This window comes from Limulus polyphemus, unplaced genomic scaffold (assembly GCF_000517525.1).
Source record: "Limulus polyphemus unplaced genomic scaffold, Limulus_polyphemus-2.1.2 Scaffold1491, whole genome shotgun sequence".
Taxonomy (NCBI): domain Eukaryota; kingdom Metazoa; phylum Arthropoda; class Merostomata; order Xiphosura; family Limulidae; genus Limulus; species Limulus polyphemus.
The window spans coordinates 140,264-162,873 of record NW_013667101.1 but is presented as its reverse complement, the minus strand read 5'-3'; the positions used below and the strand labels follow the sequence as shown (position 1 = coordinate 162,873).

The window sequence follows — 22,610 nt, the reverse complement described above, 5'->3', positions numbered from 1 at the left end:
ACCTTTCCGATTGACGAGTGAAGGGTGTTTCTGGTGAGTGGCTTGATTTAAACATTCCAGTTGCTGACTATAGATCTCTGCATTGACAGCTCACTGTGGATTGAGAAGTTCGAAATGAATTACTCCTTTGATGTCCCACCAAATGCAAAGCATCATTTTCTGCAGATGGAATCCAGGTTTTTGGATCAGAAGTGGTTTTTGTCTAGGACTGAGCCATTGTTTTTGGCATTTAATATTCGCATAGAAAATCCATTTTTCATCACCGGTGATAATTCTGTCTAAAAATGGTTCATGCGCATTATGTGCCAGAAGAGACGAAGCAACGTTCACAGAAACGATTATCATCAGAGAGTTCGTGAGGCACCTAAACACCTTCTTTATAGAGTTTTCCCATATTGCTTAGATGTTTACGTATTGTTTTATGAGAAACATACAATTTCAATGCCATTTTACGAGTGTGTTGCCTTGGGTTAGACACAACAAGCATCTTCAGAGCATCTATATCAATTCCAACATGTCGGCCCCTGCCATCACAGTTTTTATGGCTAAAGTCACCTGAGCAAAATTTGCTGAACCATCGTTGACACTTACGAACATTCAAAACATTTACATAAACTTCTTTGATATTCTTTGTGGCTACAGAGGTATTCTTTCCCTTCTTGTATTCAAACAGAATTACATGCCGAATGTGTGTCTTTACACATTACATAGGCTACACCAACGTGACGTTTAGGCGGTTCATTTAACTATTATACGTGATGTACGTTTTTAGGGGGGTGGTTAATGAAAGTGGTCCAAAATGCGACATTAATTTCTTGACGACCTAATAAAATAACTCTGGTTCATATCCTTGGTTTCAGCTTATTAAGCATGAACATATTTTATAAAACAGATACAGTTTTTTAATATTCAAAAAGGCTTTGCATATCAGATGTAAATTTCAAGTAGTATTGTCTATTTAGGAATAGATATTCGTGTTTAGTTAAAGTAATATTACCTTAAGTGAGTATAATAATTTTGTTAATTGATAGCCTAAGAAATCTAAGTTTTATTATAGTCAAAAAACAATATAAAGCTGTTTTTTAAATTTTGTGCTTGTACTTTTCAATTACTATATCTTGAAAAAACATTTTTTAAATACATCTAATTTTTCCAAAAATGAAGAACTGGGCCTTTTGTATGTGCATAACAATTTATTGGTTAAAGTTCACAGAGAGGAAAACCTGAATATTCATATACGTTTGGGTCAGAGTTAATATAATTATTGTTTACAATTCTTGCATAACAAATTATTATATGTAATTCAGAGAAAAAAATTTACTTATGTTTTCTTTAATCTAAGAATAGGAAGATGACAATCATAGATGTCAAACAGTACAAAGTAAATTATAATCATTGCTTAGAACAATTCACATACAAAGTGGACTGATTCACTGAAATGCATAAAACTTTGACAAAGCAGGAAATTAAGAAAGAAGAGCAGAATGTTACACAAATAGTGTTCTAAAAATTACTGTATTGGAAAAATCACAACTCTACAAGACTCTTTTATAAAGTTAATTTGTGTCACTGTTGAATATTTTTATTGAGTAATAACTGACTTTATGTTCAAAATATGTATATATTTTTTGTGAAAAAAATGTAATTTCCTAACAATATTTCTTGTTGAGTAATTACATAACACACAAATACATGTAAAGGTATGTTTAATAAGGTCAGGAATAGTTTGAAATCATTACTCATTCTGAGTGTAACATACTAAGATTTTAGAATATGTATAACATAGATCATTGGTTCCAAACCTTTTTCCAACTGAGGACCAGCTAGTTCCGTTCCCAAAATTTCACTAACAGCATTGTACAATATTAATTTTTTAAAGTACTTTTTTAAATTACATTGTAAAAGAATATACTTCAGACTATATTTTAAAACATTTTTGTTTCAACTGTACTGTGGACCAACATGGTTGGGAACCACTGACAAAAGATGGATTTCAAATCTAACTTGAACACTTTTTCTTACAAAAAAAACTTTAGAAATGTACAAACTAGAGCTGAAAATATAGTGTAGATGTTAGACATAGATACATGAGCAGGTTGACTCCCAAACGTTCTTTCAATAAACAGAACCAAGAGGGTCTTTGAACTTAAGCAATACTGTTGTTTTAGGGAACTCTAAATGAAAGATGTATAGCATGAAAAATTTCTAAATAATGTATATACTTCCTCAGTTTCTGTCTTAAAACAAGAGGACAACCTGAATATTTTATTCAAGCTTGGGTTAAGATTAAAATAATCACTTATCACCAACTCATGCATAACAGTTTATTGATTGAAGTTCACAAAGGAAAATCTAACAATTCATTCAAGCTTGGGCTAAGATTAGGATAATCACTGAGGATAAATTGTTAAATAAAATTCACAGATACAAGTACTTAATCATATTAGGTAAAAACATATATTAAAATGTAAGTGAACACTAGAGAAGTTTACAAAAAACAATCATGAACCAAGGAGTAATATACAGTAAAGTTTTAAACAGCAGAATAAAACTGTATTTTAGTTGTACACTTGATTTTTTATTATTTCAATCAAATAGATGAAGAGGTTAACAAAAACATAGGTAAGTAGCTTGGCATAGAAACTTGATTAACTGTGCCAAAATGAAACATCTTGGGGTCCAGAAATTTTTAAGAGATCTTTCTTCCCTGCTAAATGTATAAAAGGCAGTTCTTTTGCACATTTTTGACAACAGATTTAGAGAATTAAGCTTAATAGAATTTGTTAGAGGGTGGTGATATTGATATCATAATTTATCCGTCTGTAATTAGTATAGTATATACCTTTATCCAGATAAATTCAGGTAATTTTTCTTAATTTTGTTCGGAAATGTTCTGCATGTAGTTAGCATATTTCCATATGCACAAATATCATCATGTACATTAATAATCCAGTTGCTTAGATAAAGGTTACATACTATGACAGCTACATCTTGGAAGCTTCTACCAGTTTGACCTGTCTACTCCCTGAGGTTTAGCAAGCACATCTCAAGGAGTGATATGCATACAATGGCAAGTTAGTATGATTATTTAGAATAATTAAATCTAAGAATACTAGGATACTGCACTAGAACTTTAGCCAGACGTAAAAGTGGGATATCTGCATGATTCTCGATGTTATTCATGATTTTGGCTTGTGTAGACATTTAGGAAATTCTCTCCAGCTCCAGCAGATGAGTAATCAAATATAGAAACCAGCCACTAAGTTAAAAACAAATGATACGTGCTATTTGTATGAATAAAGATCTGTTTTATTTGTTCACTTGTGTGTATTTGTAATTCCTTAACTGTCCATCTTTGAACTATTACTCTGCATAACATTACAGTGTTTTATGGCTACTTACATCTTTCTATATGACATTAGTGTACTTAAGTACCACAAGAGTACTGCAATTTTTGGGGTAAGGTTAACACTATACACTTAAAATGGAAAAGTTAAAAATTTATTATTTAATATAATTTTAAATTTAATCCATCCACACAATATATAATCACAACTTTCTCACTCGAAGTAAGCAGTATGAACATTTACACCTTTTAGTAAATTGCCTGTCTAGACCAGGAAAGTACATAACTACTATTCATGAGATATATAGTTGTCTGACAATTGCCAAAATTTCACTTGCAGGCCTCTTATGGTTTTGCTGTCTTTAACCTTTAAATTACTAACTTTTAAACTTATCCTTCACTGTTAGTGGCATCCACATATTTCATCATATTGAGTAATTTTATTACCCTTTAAAAACTTTTAGTATAAAGAATTAACCAAACCAATTTGGTGAAATTATTCACTTTCTATGTGTGAATAAATAAGGTACCTCAGTAGTAAGAACTAGTGGGATTAATTGCAATATTGATGATACTTACATTTCTTTGTTTTCCTCGGGACCTTGTTAAGTGATGGATGGCAAATAATGGAGTGTAAAAATAACTTAGAAGTATATTTGTTTAATCTAGGGCTAATAATTTCCCAAGAAAACTAACTTGCTATCTTGAACAGACAGTCCAAAACAAGAATGCTCTAAATTCAGGTAATATGATGCATACGCAGTAACAAACATTTAATTCAAGTCTTGAAAGTTTTGGAATGTACATATTCCATCTTTAGCACAAAATAGCTATAGAGTATTATTCTCATATCACCATTTAATAACATTAGCAACAGATTCATTCAACAGGGATCAAAGTTTAATGATGAACAGTAGAACGATGGCAGCAACAATGAACATTTGACACGTGTGTGTATAGTAATTGTTTGTTACTGTACACACACACACACACACAGTGTCAAATGTTTGTTATTGCTGCCATCGTTCTACTGTTCATCATTAAACTTCAATTCCCATCAACTAAATCTTGTACATAATTTTGTGTTAACCAAACTTTGATGTCAAACACATGGAATATGTTGGTAGAATGCATCCTCAATGGATGTTATGTATTTTAAATACCCCTTGACATGTGTCCCTAAGATAATAGTTTGTGATGGACAAATTGTAATGACAAATTCGTTAAGAGAATTTAGAAGGTTTGTAAGTGGAGGATTTACTTAATAATTATTTTCACTGTATTGGTCATACTTTTATTGTCATTACATATCAAATTCTTTTATCAAATACAATTTCTATAATAATAAAGCACAACATACCTGCAATCATTGTGTTAAAACATGCAACGCATTCTTGTAATGCTTGAGAGCGAGGTGTTTAATTAGATTATAATATATCTGAAAGTCAAGTTTAGCATCCATATTAGCTTTTTCTTTTTACAAGCCTCAACTCACGTGGTGGTTTTAAATTTGGTTTGTCCTCACTTTATGTGGAGTATTTATCAGGTTGACCTTGTTTTGTGGATTTTTTACCTATGTTTATGAATTCCAAGATATTCTAAAATGTCTTTGGTTGAAACTATGATTCTTCATCTCTTGTGAATTTGGACACATTGTGATATACACCTAATTCTTCTCCATGAATATATTTAATAAGTCCATGTATCTCACTTCTACTGTATATAAACTAACATGAAGAATTTTACTGTCTATTGCTTTTTTTATCCCAATCAAGGTTGTTGAAACTAATTAAGTAAACTTACTTCAGGAAGTTAGATCCTGAATACTTCAGAACCTGTGTTTGTTTGTTGAATATCACACAAAACTACTCAAGATGTCCCTAATTTTAAAACAATAAGACTAGAGGGAAGATAGCTAGTTAACACCACCTTCTGCCAACTCTTGGGTTATTTTAAAAAATAAATAGTGAGATTGACTCGCATTATAATGCCCCAAAGCTGAAAGGGGGGAGCATGTTTGATGACAGTATTCAAATCAGGAGATTGCAAGGCAAGTGCTCTAACAACTAGGGCATGTCAGGTCACATTCATCAGACATAAACCTTTGCATATCACCATAGCTTGAAGAACTTTCCAAATTCTTTGAGATTATCTGTCTTTTCTTATCAGTTTTACCATAAACAGTATTTTGTTGAGGCAAGTATCATATACTAAACTCTCCTATAGTTAAAAAGTTTCAGAAACTAAATGCTTGCAATTAGGAAATTTATTATTGGTCATGTGCTAAACTTATACCTATGTTCTAGCCTTTTTTTCAGCACATGCTAATCTAAGTTTATTCCCCACCAGAAAATGGCTTATTGGTGGTCTGAGTCACCTCAGTGTTAGGCTGTTGTACAAGTTCACAAAGGAAGATACATCCAAATTCTGAATGTTGCAGTCTCAGCTATAGGAAGCTGTACGAATTGTGAGAGCAGTTTTGGATTTTTAGAGAACCAATACCTACATATGAAGTGTTGTGTTGATTTGATTTTGTTCAAAGTGTTTTTGCTGACCATGTCATGCATATAGTTACGTTTGTTCTTTTAGTTTAATTACATTAAATCCAAGTTTATATAACTTTTAAGTTTCATTCAGTTAACATTAAATTCTAATGTTTAAATTAATTTTGTTTCATTTGCTCTTTAGATTTAGTTCTCAATTCAGCAATTTCTTCCAGGTTTAATTCAATTTCTCATGCACTTTTATACATTCCAGTCTATTTTATTTCACTTTCCGTCTGTCATAAAAAGTTTTTTGTGTATTACAAGTCTCATTTCTCTTACTTGAACCATACAAGTTCAACTATACCTTAATCCTTTTGCTGAATAACTCTTGAGTTATTGTGGTGACCAGATACCTTTGTATGGTTACTTTTTTATACATTTTGCCATTATATGGTATCTTCTTTTGTCAATTTACTTTTTATGCTTAATTATTTTAAATATATTTCTCTGAAGTTTAATCTTTATTAGTTTTGTTGGAATTTATGTTTTTACAAAAGATAAAAAAAAAAATTAATTCAAATCCAAGGTAGGTAATTCCTTTAGCATAGTACTGTAATATTTTCTCACACTATTACACAAAAACACCAGCCATAAAATATGTTTATTATTTTCAGATGAAGACAGTGCTGTACATGGTTGGTAAACAGTGTACATTAAGATATCTATGTTCAGGTCAAATAAACAAACATACATTTTGGGCTAGGATGCCCATACTCATCAGGGCAATACATAGTATTGTTTGAACAGTTCTATCATCCAGCATTGCTAGGACGAATTAAAAATCTACATAGAACAAATCACCATAGTAATAATGGGCACAAGTTCAACATCCCCACCACCGTCACATCTGTCCCCACGAGAGATTGGCTATATAACTATACCTTATGACTGTGGCTTCTTTACAGACATTTTCATCATAAGTCATCAGATATCAAATCTTGTGTTATTATTTTAGTGGATGAAATCTTGCTATTAACATTATGTAAGAACAAATATCAACATTTTTGTAAGATTTAAATGAAGAAATACAAAACATTCTTCCACACTTAATGCAAGCACTATACACCATAATGACTTACAGTAAATTTTATTATATAAGCACCCATAAAATTTGGTGAAAAATTCTATAGTGCTCTAAAATCAATTTAAGATTATCACAGTGCTGTGACATTGGAATGGTCAATACTTCTATACAACACTATCAAAATGTGTAGACACAATTCATATATGTACAAGTAATAAAACTGCATTTCCCACACAAGTTTTCATTTTTGATAACAGACAGACATTATTTAATTCACACAGAACAAAATATTGAAGAATATGAGATGTGCTGGAACCAGAATAATCAATACTTCTATACACAGTAATAATAACACCATAATGGTTGTTATAATGACAGTTCTTGTCTATTTGTTGGTTAGTGAACAAATGGCAATCACTTAGCTAATAGTTTTTTGTAGTTAACATTTCTACCACCAGAGTTAAAATAATTAGTGCTTAAGGCTAGCAGCAAAACTCAACATTTTCATTACTGAGTAATACTACTTTAACCACCTTTGCCATTACGTTGTATGGGATAATGTACCATATACAGAATCCGCTAAACAGTTATAATTTATTTGAAAAACTACAAATGAAATAGCTTGTTATGCTAAATGTCATTGTATAAACAAAGTTCTTCCAATTACTTTAAATTATCATGGGAAACAATCTAAGGTAAAGTTATATTATTTTTATACTAGAAAATAAAAATTGTTTTTAATTTTTATCATTAAACGGTATTGATGATGCTGTTTCTTTCACTACTTGATAGAATAAAGGAATCATCTACTAGGCTTGAGCTACAAACGACTAGAAATATGTGTACCTAAAAGATTTCTTGACTGGCCTGATTTGTTACTGTTGGTTCTTGTATACCTGTTCATGTAATTTTTTTTGCAATCTGTTCACAAATTACTAAGCAGTAGCATTCTTCTTTTTAAACAGGTAAAGTCAACAGCTCAAAAACCTTGAAGTTTTTCCAACATAATACTCACTTTCTGAGTAAACAAGTTAATAATTTTGATCTTATTATTGTCTATCAAGCATAAGCTTTCAAGCCAAACATTTTTTAATATAATAAAATAGTTTATTTGTTCAAGGTTTAAAAATAACTTAATATGGTAAAATATTTTCCAAGTTAATTGCAAATCAATATCAAAAAGAATTTGAAACTGTTATTGAAAACTTTCTAAAACTTTATCCTTTAGGGAACATGGTCAAGATTGCAGCACAGATTCTTTGTGCATTTGTTTCTTCTGGATTTAATTCCATCACTGCTCTTACTTGCTCTGCAGGAAAAATTGATGACAAATGATAGAAAACTTTGTGCCGAGAATCATCCTGCAACACATCTGGTCTTGGGGCTGGGATCAAAGATCTGACTGGATGACCAATGCCATGACTTTGGGTTACAGCAGAGTCTGTCCACAGAGCACTGTTTGACCCTTGACCCTGTAGTAACCAGTGTCTTTGAGGTGATGATTTACCAGTGTAACCAGCAAGTACTAGTCCTTGGGAAGGTAACCCAGCAGTCTGAACATCTGGATAAAGATTGAGGCTTGTGTCAGAAGTGCTGTTAAGACGCTGCATCCCAGCAGGTGCAGGAGGCCACTGTTGACAAGAGTCTGGGGCACTGGCAATCCTTGTCAAGCTCTGATGCTCTGCAATGGTAGGGGATGTTACATGATTCCATGGGTGAAGAAATGTGGGTGATGGCCTGCCTTCACTACCTAATCTAGTCAAGGGTTGGTGGGTTTTTCTAGAATGACCCTGTTGCTGGATATTCTGACCCTGAGAATCAGGTGTCCGCATTCTCTGACCACTACCATCTCTAAAAACTGAGAGAAAGTGAGGATCAAATGAAGGTCTGAGAGTAAGTTTCTGCTGAAGCTGACAGGGCAAATTGGCTTCCTCTCCAACACATGAGACAGGTTGAGGAGAATGGAAAGACTGTTTTGGAGCACGTTGGCTATCTGGATCAGAAAGACGTTTGGCCACAGTTAAGTGGCCCCCAGCACTAGGATCTAGGAATCGCTCTGCTTGTGAACTGCATATATTCTGGGGAAGATTTGGCATGGTTGCAGCCCAGCTGCAAGCAGATGCAGGAATATCAGACCAAGAAGCACCAAGTGGACCCAGATTACTCAGCCCTCCTGATACTGGGTTACTGAATGAAAATGATCCTTCAGGTTGCCTATTTTCAGAATCAGTCAGTTCTGCACTAACAAGTGTAGATGGTACAAGAGACTTGGTCCTAGACAAAGGCTTCTTCATTTTAGGCTGTGACGATGATGTACCAGATAATGGAAGACTCTTAGTCTTCAGCTTATCACCTGTAAAATTGAAATAATGAACAATAAGTGGTAAAGGACAAGAAAGGAAAAAAGAAATGATTTGAAATTACAAATTTAGCAAAAAATTTAAAAGGATGTGTGTTTTTTCTGTTTCTAAATATTAATTATTTCATTGCATTTTATGTTGATGATAATAGCTAGTTAGTGATATGGTATGGAAAATGAAAAATAAAATATAAATATTTACCTTAACAAAAATGTTGATATCTTTTTAGGAGGTTCTAGAGAGATTATGCAAATGAAATATGAAACTATAAGATTAAAAGTATTTTTATACTTAAAATAAAAATCACCTTGCACTTGATTTGTTAATAGTTTGAATGCAAGTAACTACAATAGATAAATAACATATTTTTAGTAAAAACACTTAATTATAATGACATCATTCTTGGTGTACAAGTGAAATTTGCAACTTGATTTCCACAAATTGCCATAGCCCGCCGTGAAAAAGAGTTAAAGGGGTTTTAAATCAATAATATGCACATTCACATATTCCATATAAGTAGAATATTGTAGGGCACTGACTCATACTAAAACAGCCAAAATCAAGTAATAAATAGTATCAAACAGGCATAGATCTGAAAATCATTACATTCAGAACATAAAAAGGACTGTAATTGCAGATGAAAAATAAAGACATATTTTCAGTTTAAACAGAAACTTGTTATCTTTTATATGCATTTTCTGTCTTAATATTAAGTTTATTGAGGTGAAAGTTTGTCAGCTATTTTTACCCATACCCTATATTCAAAATCTTTATTACTGTATTACAGTCATTACTATTCATAATTTATTTTTAATGAATAATGCAAGGATGAAAATAGTGTACCAGAAAAGTCATATTGCTAGTGTTGCTGCACAATTGGTTTGGTTGTAAAAAAATTCAACAAGTGATCATGAGTAACTAAATACTGAATCAAGAAAAATCAATGGTGACAAAGGCTGAATGACTAGTTGGTAAACTAAAATATTATTTACATTTTGAAAGAAGAGATTAAATATTAGCTTCATTCCTGTTTAAACCCATAAAGAAATATTTAAAGGCATTTTTGCCTACATATTACAGTGGATTTATTTTGTAAGAGCAATTATCTTCCAGGTGTTAGTGAAAAAAAAAAAAGGAGGCAAAATATGAAGTGGTGATTGAATAGCTTGATGAGGTCCATTTCACTTTTTACATAAAGCAGAATGTTTGAAATGCTGTATAACAATCCTTCAGACAGACAAACAGGTGGAGGTAAAATCTGTTTGATAGCAGTTTACAGCAAAGATAAAATTAATAAGTGCTGGATTAAAAATATGAATTAGAAAATTATTAGGAAAAAATTCTGCAGTACTTTCACCCAACTGAGCAAAGACAGTCTATAAAACATTAAATTTTTCTCCAGTTCTCTATCAAATTGTGATTTATTTTTAAAATTATAGTATATACCTTGCTTTCCTGATAATCATCTGTATTACTAATGATAATAGCATGCATATTAGATGCGTAGATTAACCAATGGCTTTTGGTTAGATAAAAAGTTTTGTTTTTGGATGTTCTAGTAAAGTTACTCAAGGGCTATCTGAACTGATAAGACTAGAGGGAAGGCAGTCAGCAACACCCACTGTTGGGCTACTCTTGTCTGACTGAATATTGTAATATCATTATCACCCTTACTATGCAGCCATCATGGCCCCTAATTGGAGAGTTGAATTTTTTGTTGGGGGGGGGGGCAGTAACAGGGCATAAAGGTTATAGTAGTTACAAACTTTTAAACTAACATTTGCTTACTACTAGCTTTATTTATACTATGATAATTATTTCAACACAACCAACTGCATGTTCTGCAACAGAATACCTTCTAAATATTTTCTACATGTGGTGTTTTATGGTGTTCATAATCTAATAACTTGTATTTTTTTGAGAACTAATACATATTAATATCTTTAAATGTGTGCTCAAAATACATTTCCAGATATTAAAATTAGGTCTTTTATTTGATAAGAAACACAATGGTAATACTTAAGACTTTCTCTCTTACATAACAACTAACTAAAGAGAGAGAGTTGTAAAATGTTGTGTATGTAGAAAAATACGTCAAGCTCTATTAATATAATAAGCCAAGATTGTTTTACATAATTAAGCATGGAAGTTTTTGTTACATTTTAGTCACGAAGTAATAAATTTTGCTAAATACTAACTGGTCTGTTTCTCTTCCCTCTTTCTCTCCCTCTCTATATATATACATGTGTGTATGCCCAAACATTAATCCAAGTTAGAAAAATACAAAACTAATGACATAATTTATGCTTAAATTACTGACTTTAGGAAATCTAGTAATAGATGAAAACTCACAAAACAAAAATAGCTCATACTTACACTAAAATGTACAATGAAGCTAAAAAAATAAAATACACTACCCCATGTTATAAAATGAGGTGGAACTTATCACAAGCCTTGTCATTTTCACTAATGTCTTTATACATATTGTTACATCCAGAAAATTAGTAAAGTAACAATTACCCCAAGAGAACTGAATACAGTGGTCTATAAAATTACCTCAGGAGAAGAATGAATATTGTAGGTCACTGTATGCAGTACATTGATCTAAATAACTTCTTTTATGCTGCATTGTTTTAGTCATATCTTAAATATTTTGCTGTTTACTATTACAGATACAATTCTGTCAGGTTAATTCATAATAGACATGCTGAAGTTAATTCAGTTCTTCCAATGAATAATGTTATATACTTACTAAATGATGTCAACAGGAACAAGTAATGGGGTTGTGCACTTACTTCCAACCTTGTAAATTTAGTGATATACAGATATTGGAGGGTATATACCCAACTAGCTCACAATTTTATTATTGTGTATAAGTAGTACCTGTTTTTGAAACACATAGTCCAAGTTACAAAAATGTTGATATACAAGAGTAAATACGAGTTTAAAAAAAAACTAAATTATTAATTTTTATTTCTCCTTATTTATTTTATAGCTTGACTGAAACTGTTCACCAAACGTTTTACTTCTTTTCTACCAAAACTAAATTCACCAACCGAGAAAAAAACTAAGTTTTAAACTAATATATCTTTGGGGCAAAGATCAGAAGATGTCAAAACTAATTCAAAGCCAAAAGTTAAGCCTCTACTACAGTACTAAATGAGTACTCACCTGGAGAGGAGTCTCGACTTTTTAGCCCACGAGCTTTAACTTCCTGTAGTTGCTGCTTTGCATGCTCTGCCAGACGTTCTGTGACAGATTTTTGGGGTTGGTTGCCTCGTTCAGGATGGTAGTACTTGCACTTATTACCATAAGTACATTTTTTTCCATATGGACAGGGTGGAGGGAGTGTGTCTGGAGCCTTTGGTAGCTTCCGAATGAAGTTTTCAAGAGACGGTCCATGCCGACCCAATGGATCATCTGGAGGCATGAACCTAGACAATAGCAAGTTTTAAACATGAACAAATAAAATCTACTGTATAATACCAGTATGTCTTGTTAACCAACATAACTATTTGAGTTATTAGAAACAAGGGTCATAAGTACAGATAATCAGAAAATATAAAGGCACTGACATCCAAACCTGAATGATCATTGGCTCAAATTTGCTAATCTGTAAAAAAGGTGACCAGAAATAAAGTCACAAATATTATGTGTTATTAATGGGTGTATGTCATGTACTTTTCATATAATGTTACATATACATCATGCTATTATTGTAATAAATAACTTACGTAATTGTTGTACAAGGAGATATATATAAAAGTAAATGATAAACAAGGCTACTTGCCTGGCTTACCACTACCTGAAGAACATCTGACTTGACAAATGTGGTGCCTAACCTGAACTCATACTAGATCAGTCCAAATTACAACCCTGGATAGCTTCTCTTACATTTTGTACTTTATATACTGAATTTATTAATACATCATCTAATCTAAGCATTTCTTTATTAAGATGTATAGTGTCATGCTTTTTGATCAAACAGCACTCTAGAAACAGTCTGTTAACTTAACACATGTATTTATATATAATGCAGAGTCAAGTGCACTTTTCAGGCATATATGAGGTCAATCATCACATGAATGAGTGGAATAATTCAATAATTTAACTTCTATGAACTTAAAAAATTATAAACATAAGTTTGATATTGTGTCTTTTTTTTCTTACATCAGAGAAAATACTAGTTTTGTCTAGGATACAGCTACACATTAACACAGTCTCAAGTCATCACAGTAACAGGTATGCATTGCTGTTTTGTTATCTTAGATTCAATAACAACTATTTTAATTCACATTAATAAAAACGAGAAATACATTAGTACTTTTATTTTCGACAAGAATAGCATACACAGTTCGTTAGTTACCTTTGTGGACGATAAAGTTTTAACAGATATAATGCTATTACAAACACGAATATCAAATTTCTTAGCCCTAAAGGGTATTCTTACGCAAACAGTTCTTACAGTTGTTTAAATGAAAAGAAATATACGGTGTAAATTTTCAAAGTACTTAAAGTGATACGAAAGAAACAGTATTTCCAAGAAAAATAAAACTCAAACGAAAATTAAATATGCCGTCTTCGTATAAAATCTAAACATGTATCTAGAAAGTAAAAAAAAACAAAACATTCTGAACGTTCTAAACAATCTAAATATTTTAATATCAATGTATATATATATGGAGATGGACAAACTAGAAAACGTGTTATAAAAAATAATTATTTTCTGCCAAAAATGTTTAGAAGGATAAATGTGTTTAAACAGAAACAAAAGCAACGAAGTAACAAAGCCTCTCCTACGTCCAAGCATGACTTGGGGCCCTAACAGCGGCAAATCGTGCAGCCGCGTCACGTTGCACGGGTAACTTGCCGCGGGATTCCCACGACCTTAGCTAGCGCGTGACGCTCCTACACTAACCCTTACCCCTGCCCATCCCAGTCAGCTACAGACTGATCTCTTTATGGCAGTGAGGGCAACCTCAGATGGCGCTTCTCATGACTTCTCCCTAGAGGATTTGCAACTTCCTCTGACAAACACAGCAAGTTTTTCCTTTACTTAGTATCAGACCTTTAATGTTAGTGGAACAACTTGTAAGTACACAAACCATATGTACATACTATTTACTTTTATCCATTTTCTATTGTTAGTTTTAAACAACATATATTCTTCAACTACGAATTATTTATTTGTAAAAGTATCCCAAGTCTTTTCTGGTAAGGAACGGCCAAAACGTGCGATTTTACAACCAGTACGTCACATAAAAAAGAACAGAGAATATCGCTTGTTGCTGGCCAAAGTTGTTATCACATAGCGAACGCATTTTTAAGTTGTTAACTTTGCCAGACTAATATATACTTTTTTGTATTTATTGGATTTTGATGTTTATAAAAATATATGTTAAAGCTCGAAACACCACTGAGAATACATCTATTTAACTGCCATATTTAGATATTTAAATCACACTTAGAAAACTGTTCAATAAAAGCTTTTTTTAAACAAACAATGCAAGCTCGAGGTCAAGCTACCTACTCGTTCGTTCACTGAATTACAGAATAAGTATCGTTTAAATACTCTATCTTTGGTTCTCAAAATAGTCCCTTAAAGCAACGCACTTCTTGGTTTGCAGTAAAACAGCTTTCTGTACTTTTCTGAGTAATTCTAGTTTCAATAAATTTTTTGTGGTTTGAAAAATAAGCCTTTTTAAACTCTGAAAACAATACCAAAAATCAAGACCTTTAAACACTCCATCTTTGAAAAAAATCCAAATTTTCAGATACTTGAATCTTTTCCGTGCAGGATCTAACAAAAGAATTAAGTTTAAAAGTCGTCACTTTTCAAGTAAACTTCCCAGAATTTTACATCAGCGTTTTACATTTGATTATTTATGTTTTCTTCCGCTAAAAGAACGCTGCCACTTTAAAATTATATTCCGTATTTTTAATTGATTAATCATAAACAAAAATATTTATACTTGAATCAGATGAATTACTTTTCTCAAGTGACCTAGAAAACGTTTTCCAATTTAAGTGGAAGGACATAAGATATAACCTTACTTTCTAGGGTAATTTTACCTACTTCTTTGTTTTGTAAATATTTTTAAAATTGTTAACTAAACTTAAAAATTCTAAAGCTTTTAGAAATAACATCGTACTTATGTTAGCAGTGTGAATGTGAATGACTATACTTGCGATGTAACCTAAAGATACAATTTACATTTCTTATTCAAATCGCAGTGCCATTGGGCTATACAAAGTTGGTCACTTGTTTTGTAGGGATAACGACACACACATATCAGCAAAACTCCCAACCTATAAAAAGAAAGACGACAGAAAATCAGTTTTCCGACGGATAACACTCAAGGTTCTGATTAGTTTCTTCTTGGCCTTGACTAAAACTGACGTGACGCGTGGGCATCCGCTGCGGGCATGACGGAGACGTCCCTGACCCACGTAGCCGGTATGGCTCGAGATACATCTCAACAGGGAGGTACATGCCGAGGGCCGGTAATTTAACACACCTAGCTTACTGATGATGCGGTAAAGAAAGGCCACATTTTCTCAGGTGGAGGTCGGATGGAATGGTGGGCGGCAATATCAGCGAAATATTTCAAGGAAAGGGATGCGCACAGAATATTTTATATGCTTGTCTGGCTGAATGAAAAGGTGTGTGTAAGGCTAGTGGCATGCCTTGCAATTTTGTTTGCTTCTTTCAAAAAATATGTGAATCTGAAGTTAACTCTCCCTGTTTTTTTATGTGGACAGTACAGAAATGCATGTGAAAAGTAAAGTGGTTTGTGTATTGCAATACACAAGTAAAATACTGATGTAACTGCATTGTATAGTCTGTACATTTACTTACAGATGTTGAATACACCTTGTACGATTTGTTCTCTAAATAAACCTGAATAGAGTGAGACTTTTCACTGAATCTGATATTTCCCAAACTGCTTGATTAAAGTATAAAGCTTATTACAACTAGGATTAACAACAACCTATACTCATCCAAATTACATTTTGATACAAAAAATTGCTCTACAATTCCAAACTTAAACAATTATACGTGAAAGAGCAATCCCAGTAACCTGGAGCCTATTGCAATGAACATTTTTGTCATTTAATGATGTTAGTAACTTAACCATCAAGTGTAGTATGGATAGAAGTGCTTTGGTGTGGAGAGCTGTTGGATGGACAGGCAGAGTTGCATCTTCTATTTCAAAACATAAATTATCCAACTTTATTCTGATGAAGGTATTTATTTAGTTATTTATTTTTTCCTCAGGGGAAATATAGGAAACTTCAGTATAAAGTAAAACAATTTACACGTTAGACAAAGAGTTAAGTATTGTGGTGAAAAATGCCTATATTTAGTTTCTATAATATTTGCCCACTACTCACTTTGAGAAAATACTGTAATATTCTAATACCAAACAGCAAAGTAAAATAGGAGACTTTGAAAGAGATGTCAAACAATGTTTAACACACAAGTCTTTTCTTTAATGGGCAGGTTACTTATCAATATTTTGACACTTAAATTTCACAATGAAATCTTACATTGAAAAGTTCATCATATAACTCACAATGCTTTTGTAGTATAAAAAATGCATAATAGGAATACATATTTGAAATTGATAATAAATATCTTTTAAACATTAATATTACATACAAATTATATTATTAATATAACATAGTACTATAAATATTCTTAAATAGAAACATGTAGAAAATAATAAAATTATTGCTCAAAAACTTGACACCATATTATATGTACCCAAGTGAAATTTGTTTTTGTTTTCCTGCTTACTGTTTTTTTAGGGAAGGAACATGAAAAACGAACACGAAATCTTTTTCATTTGTTGTGCATGACAACAAATTATTGTGGATATGCTTGGAGACTAAAAAACCTTTTCACTCTGTAGAGTATCAATAACTTTCTTAAACAATTGAATTAGCTGTAGAAAACTCTGGTATATCTTTAAAAACACACTGCTACATTAAATGTTTTTGTGAATTATAAATCACAATATGTAATTTTCAATCCAGTTGTTTTTTGTCTCATGTTAGCATTTTTAATAGCACAACTACAAATAAAAATGCTGTGTATAGTATCTAATTACTTTGTATATAACATTTTAAACTGACATTTTTTGGGTGGAAAATTAAGTGAAATCTCTTACCTTATATTGAAATGTAGAAAGCAATTTTGTTTATCACTTAACATTTACATAGGTTGTACTTTCACAGAATTGTGGAGACTTACCTCTAAATAGTGCTTTGAAAGCAGATGAAATCTCCTAAGTAACACAAGTTCAATGATAAAGAATTAATGTTCAAGTAATAATCTAGTACCCACATACCTGTCATTTACAAATGAGTACATCAACAACCGTTCTTCTACAACTTTTTTATACTCTGGATTTTCATTCACAAGATCCCTGTAGTTATCATTGGACACAACAATTCCATCAGTTTCAGCTGCCAGTTTCAGGATATAGCGGTCATCATAAGGGACAATTCTTCGTCCTTTGACCTGCCTTGAAGGAGTGAATACTAGTAGTCTTTCTTTCTCCAGCTGAAGTAATATTTCCTGATCTACAATAAAAATACAAACACAGCTTAATATTTCATCATCAATCTAAAGTAAAACTAAATACCTGGAAACATACAAGTTCTTCAAACCTCAAAATCTTTCTGTTAAATAGTCCTCTTCTTTAGTAAATTTGAATAAACCTAAAATAGATGAGAACTCTCTTCTTCACTGAGCTCATGTAACATTTGTTTGGTCCTTAGATTTACTGCAAAAATTAAAATATAACCAATAAAAGTGCATTAAATTAGATTCTTTATTATTTGCAGAATTTCTTTGCATATAGGTTTTCTGAAATATCTCTTTACTAATCTCTCATCAAAATAAGAAAAAAAGCCAAATGATTAACTCTTTTGGGTGATCCAATGTCATTTAGCTTTATTGGTTTTGAAAAATATTCAGACACATTATGAATATGAGAAAAATCTTCTTTCAAGGCAGTACATAACAGAAAAGATGTTTGCTTATTCTGACTTATAAGAGTATAGAACAGCAGTTCTGAATCTGTAGTCTGCATACTCACTTCAGTAGGTCCAGGGAAAGGTTACATGATTACACGAAGGAAGCAGCAGCATAATGTATAGGACCATTATTTTGGACCACCAAAATAAAAACATGGAGGTGGTTCAGAAACAAAAAACGTTTGAGAACCAGTTGTATAAAAGAAAGACAATAAATATTAATGTTCTTTTTATAAAGTAAAAGCTTTCTACCATCTTCATTTGTTATTGAAAAAACAAAACATTGTATATAGTAAAACTTCTGTTTATTTTATTCACATTTCATCAGGTGACATACAAGAAATGAATAAAATAAACAAAAGTTTTACTATGTACAACTGATAAAAACTTGTGTGAATTTTAAAAACATGTTTCTTTCTAATATTTAATACATTGTATATTTTTTTAAAGAAGAAACATGAAATTTTATACTTGTACTTAGTACTTTACCTACCATAAAATAAGAATGAGTGAGAAGGTGGCACAAACTATCTAAGTTTAAAAAATCAAACAAGCATAACTACTAATACAAAACTGTCATTAGGATCCTATAAAAAGCAATAAATCCAAGCATTTGGATCAGAATACTTTTTACCTAAGAACATAGAAGATAATTTGGAACTTCCAATGATAGATAACAATCATGCACATGGGCAGTGGGAGTTCGAAGGGGTTCGGCGAAACCCCTATTTTTGTGAGGTACAAAAATTGTGTTTATATAGTTATAGTGCAGCTGCTTGTGGTATTTAATGTTTTCTACACAGTAACATTCTTCTGCATGTTGATTGTGCTTCACACAATATGTATTGGTTTTTCATCTCACAAATTAGAACCCTCTTTCAAACGTACTGCATTCAGGCCTGGCAATGCTTTGACCAAAACTGCAAACTCATATTCAAAATAGAAAAGAGAGAGAGAGATTATTAATCATATGTACAATCCCCATTTATATAATGTTAATTTTAAGATTCCCAGGCCAAGATTTGTTGAAACATTGAATACAATGTTCTGTAAACTACCTATTCATGAAAGTCCATCTTTAGTTTCATATTTTTACATAATACATTTTAGACAAATACATGCATTTATACAAAATGTCTTTTCAGATAATACTGAAGGCACAATTTAATCAACAACAAATCATACTGAAAAATTTTCTACATATTTAAACATTATTAACAAATGTATTTTTTTGCATATATATATATATATATATATATACACATACATATAAATTTAATTTTTTTTTGTCTTTCAGGAAAGCTTTATTGTAACACTAACAGACGTCCATTGAAACAATTTAATGGTAATTTTCCTAAAAATAGTGATGAATAAATATCAAATGTACAGAATATGCATGCAATGTGATTGTCTAGTGGGCCATTTACAAATATATTTTGTCATTCCATGTATTATTTCAATAAGGAATATTTCATTGCATTTGTTTTTCAGCAAAGGAGACTGACTGCAATGCATTGCTTACAAAAATGTTTGTGTTTCAATACAATAGTGCATCCAGCACAATAGAGTGCTCAGGTTCACCAGGCAGCCATGAGGATTTTTTTTTCTGCTGGATGCCACCATTCCTTGTCATTTTACTGAGTGCAAGAAAAGATTACTACTGAAGTGAAAGCTTTTTGACAATTGTCATTTCTATAAGAAGCATCAAAGGAGAAATATTCTATTCAATTCAAATCAATTTATCCAACGTGGTACAATAAAATCATGCATGTACATAATACCAACATGAAAAAATATATATTCATATATAAACCAAACAATAACATATTGATTCAAACATATTCCTCTCTTTGCACATCTTTTCTATTCATACTCCTATCTTAAAAATAATTCTTTCAATCAGTTGACACAGGAAGTCCCCATTTTTCTAATGAAATTCCCTCACAACAACAACAAGAAAAAAAAACAATTTTGTTCTTTGTAAGTTTTTCCTCAGACTGACCTTTCTACACATACAAAGACTGACAGATCAATATTGATATGATAATAAATTACAGAAAATTCAAGAAATGAATACTTTCCTGTTTTCCTGTAAGGTACTCTTGAAAATAAGAATTTTTATATATGATTTTTATGTATGAGTAACCATTCAGTAATACAGAGCATGACAGACAAATAGACATTTGGCTATTTTATGCATAGATGAGACTGACTTCATACTTACTTCAATGTAAAACAGTATATGACAAAAAATGTCATAATGCATGGTTTTTATTATTGTACCATAAGACTAACTTATTAGCTTCATCCATGTACTAACCAGTATATGACAAAAAAAAATCTCAAAATGTTTTTATTATTTTAAACCTAGACAAGTTTATTACAGGCACTTTTATTCACCTTATCTTAGATAAATATATTAGAAATTGTCAAAACAGATTATTTTCAGCTCTGAATCATTTTAGTTTAACTTTTGAACAAAGAGAATGGAAAATTCATAAAATTAATATCACAATAGGTTTTTTTTTTTCTGAAACCTTTTTATCATTTCTACTTATAATTCTTTCATTTTGCTGGTAAAAAATGAAGATCTGACATAATGCTTGCAAAATTAATAAAGGAATCAAAGATTATAAGATGTTTTATACAAATATTTCTACTGCCTAAAAATAACAATAAAATAAAAACAGTGGTAAAGCTATGTTTGAACACCAGGGTTATACAGAATGTGTAAAAAAAAAAAACAGCCACAAACAGTACTTTAATCAACATAGGCATACCTTTGATGGGAGCTCTAGATGATATGTCTCTTTAATAGATCAGTAATAAAAATTCTAATCAACATAGGCATACCTTTGATGGGAGCATCTGGATGAGATGTCTCTTTAATAGATCAGTAATAAAAATTTTAATCAACATAGGCATACCTTTGATGGGAGCATCTGGTCAAGATGTCTTTTTAATAGATCAGTAATAAAAATGTTAATCAATACAGGCATACCTTTGATGGGTGCATCTGGTCGAGATGTCTCTTTCCTCCACATGGGTACAAATACAGTAATTTCACTATGGCCCCTCATTCTGAACCAGTCCACAGCCAACTGAATACCACGACATGAAAAACATTCTTTGTTTCCATGACTACAAACAAAGAAATATACAGTTTTTCTTCATAAACTTCATAATCTTCTTCATAAGATAAAAATGTTAGCAATATACTTTACAAATACTTTCCTTGCTATAAAAATACTCCAATCACCTTTGCTCCATCCAAAAAATTTTTATTTCCCCTTCCAAAGAGAAGGTTATTTTTACATTACCATTATTTTCCCTTGTATCAGTCCTAGTCCAGTCCACATAATGATAACCAATTAATTTATTTCTACACTTATGTTTGTTACAGCCATGTTCATTTCTAAGGCTTAATTTCATAAACAAACTTTTCAACATAAAATTCACAACTGTATGTAGGCATAAGTTCAAATATATTTCAATATAAACTGCAAGACATGAATCTAGCTTATAAAACTCTCTCACAAAGCTAATTGATTGATAAACAACGTTAATTCACCAAGTAATTGAATAGCAAAATAGATGTGATAATTTTTTACTTCTAACACTAAATAACTTTCTGACACTGAACTAGCTTTCACTGATCAACAAAACTAAATCAATACTCATTAACTAATCACTGATTATCATACTTATAATGTACCTTTATTTCTATATGTTCCATGACATTTCTAGATGAATACCTCATCATCATTATTAACTACATCTATAATCACCAGGTAAAACTTTATGGAAAATGTACTTCGTCATTCCTACATATTTTGCTTTTTTTTTAGGATATTTCTGTAACAAGATAGAGTAATGGTCTAAGATGCATTCTGTTACATCACTAGGTGATTAAATTGAGTAATCAATTATGATAAGAATCAATTAATGTCATGCAAAGTAATCAACTAGTATTTCCAATTATTACTATTTGTGATTATTATAATTATTCAGTAATTGAGATACTTCCATTATGATTTTTCATTATTATTATTTTTATTAATTCAAGTTTGTTGAGCTTAACTGATTAGTGTCACAAGTCACAAAAGTAATCAACTAATCCAAATTAGGGTTTCTGATCATTACTATTTTTGATTATTCTAACTGTCCAAGTAACTGAAATATTGCTATTAAGTTTATTGGGTCGTCAAGAAATTAATGTCCCATTTTGGAACACTTTAATCCCCCCCCCCAATAAACATACATCACATATAATTGTTAGTGTAGCCTTT

At 31.4% G+C, this 22,610-nt stretch overlaps 1 protein-coding gene and 1 long non-coding RNA gene across 6 annotated transcripts in view; one reads left to right on the top strand and one right to left on the bottom strand.

Annotated features, from left to right (window-relative positions):
• Positions 1-1,622: 1,622 nt before the first annotated feature.
• On the top strand, positions 1,623-8,278 carry LOC111086851. 3 transcript variants are annotated; one of them, XR_002611572.1, is made up of 4 exons: positions 1,623-3,074; positions 5,696-5,813; positions 7,709-7,881; positions 8,145-8,278. It is a non-coding gene; the product is annotated as an uncharacterized LOC111086851 (long non-coding RNA). The 3 variants fall into 3 exon arrangements; XR_002611573.1 differs by lacking the exon at positions 1,623-3,074 and adding an exon at positions 3,562-4,089; XR_002611571.1 differs by lacking the exon at positions 1,623-3,074 and having other exon boundaries at positions 3,567-5,813.
• Positions 6,464-22,610, bottom strand: part of LOC106463820 (probable ribonuclease ZC3H12B) — an 86,009-nt gene continuing 69,862 nt past the window's right edge. For all 3 annotated transcript variants that reach the window (XM_022391427.1, XM_022391429.1, XM_022391428.1), the window contains exons 3-6: positions 21,323-21,462; positions 17,631-17,865; positions 12,448-12,710; positions 6,464-9,269 (exon numbers count right to left, since the gene is read on the bottom strand). In XM_022391427.1, coding sequence (XP_022247135.1) covers positions 8,134-9,269; positions 12,448-12,710; positions 17,631-17,865; positions 21,323-21,462 — 1,774 coding nt within the window. In that variant the 3' untranslated portion in view covers positions 6,464-8,133. The remainder of the gene's footprint in view (positions 9,270-12,447; positions 12,711-17,630; positions 17,866-21,322; positions 21,463-22,610) is intronic.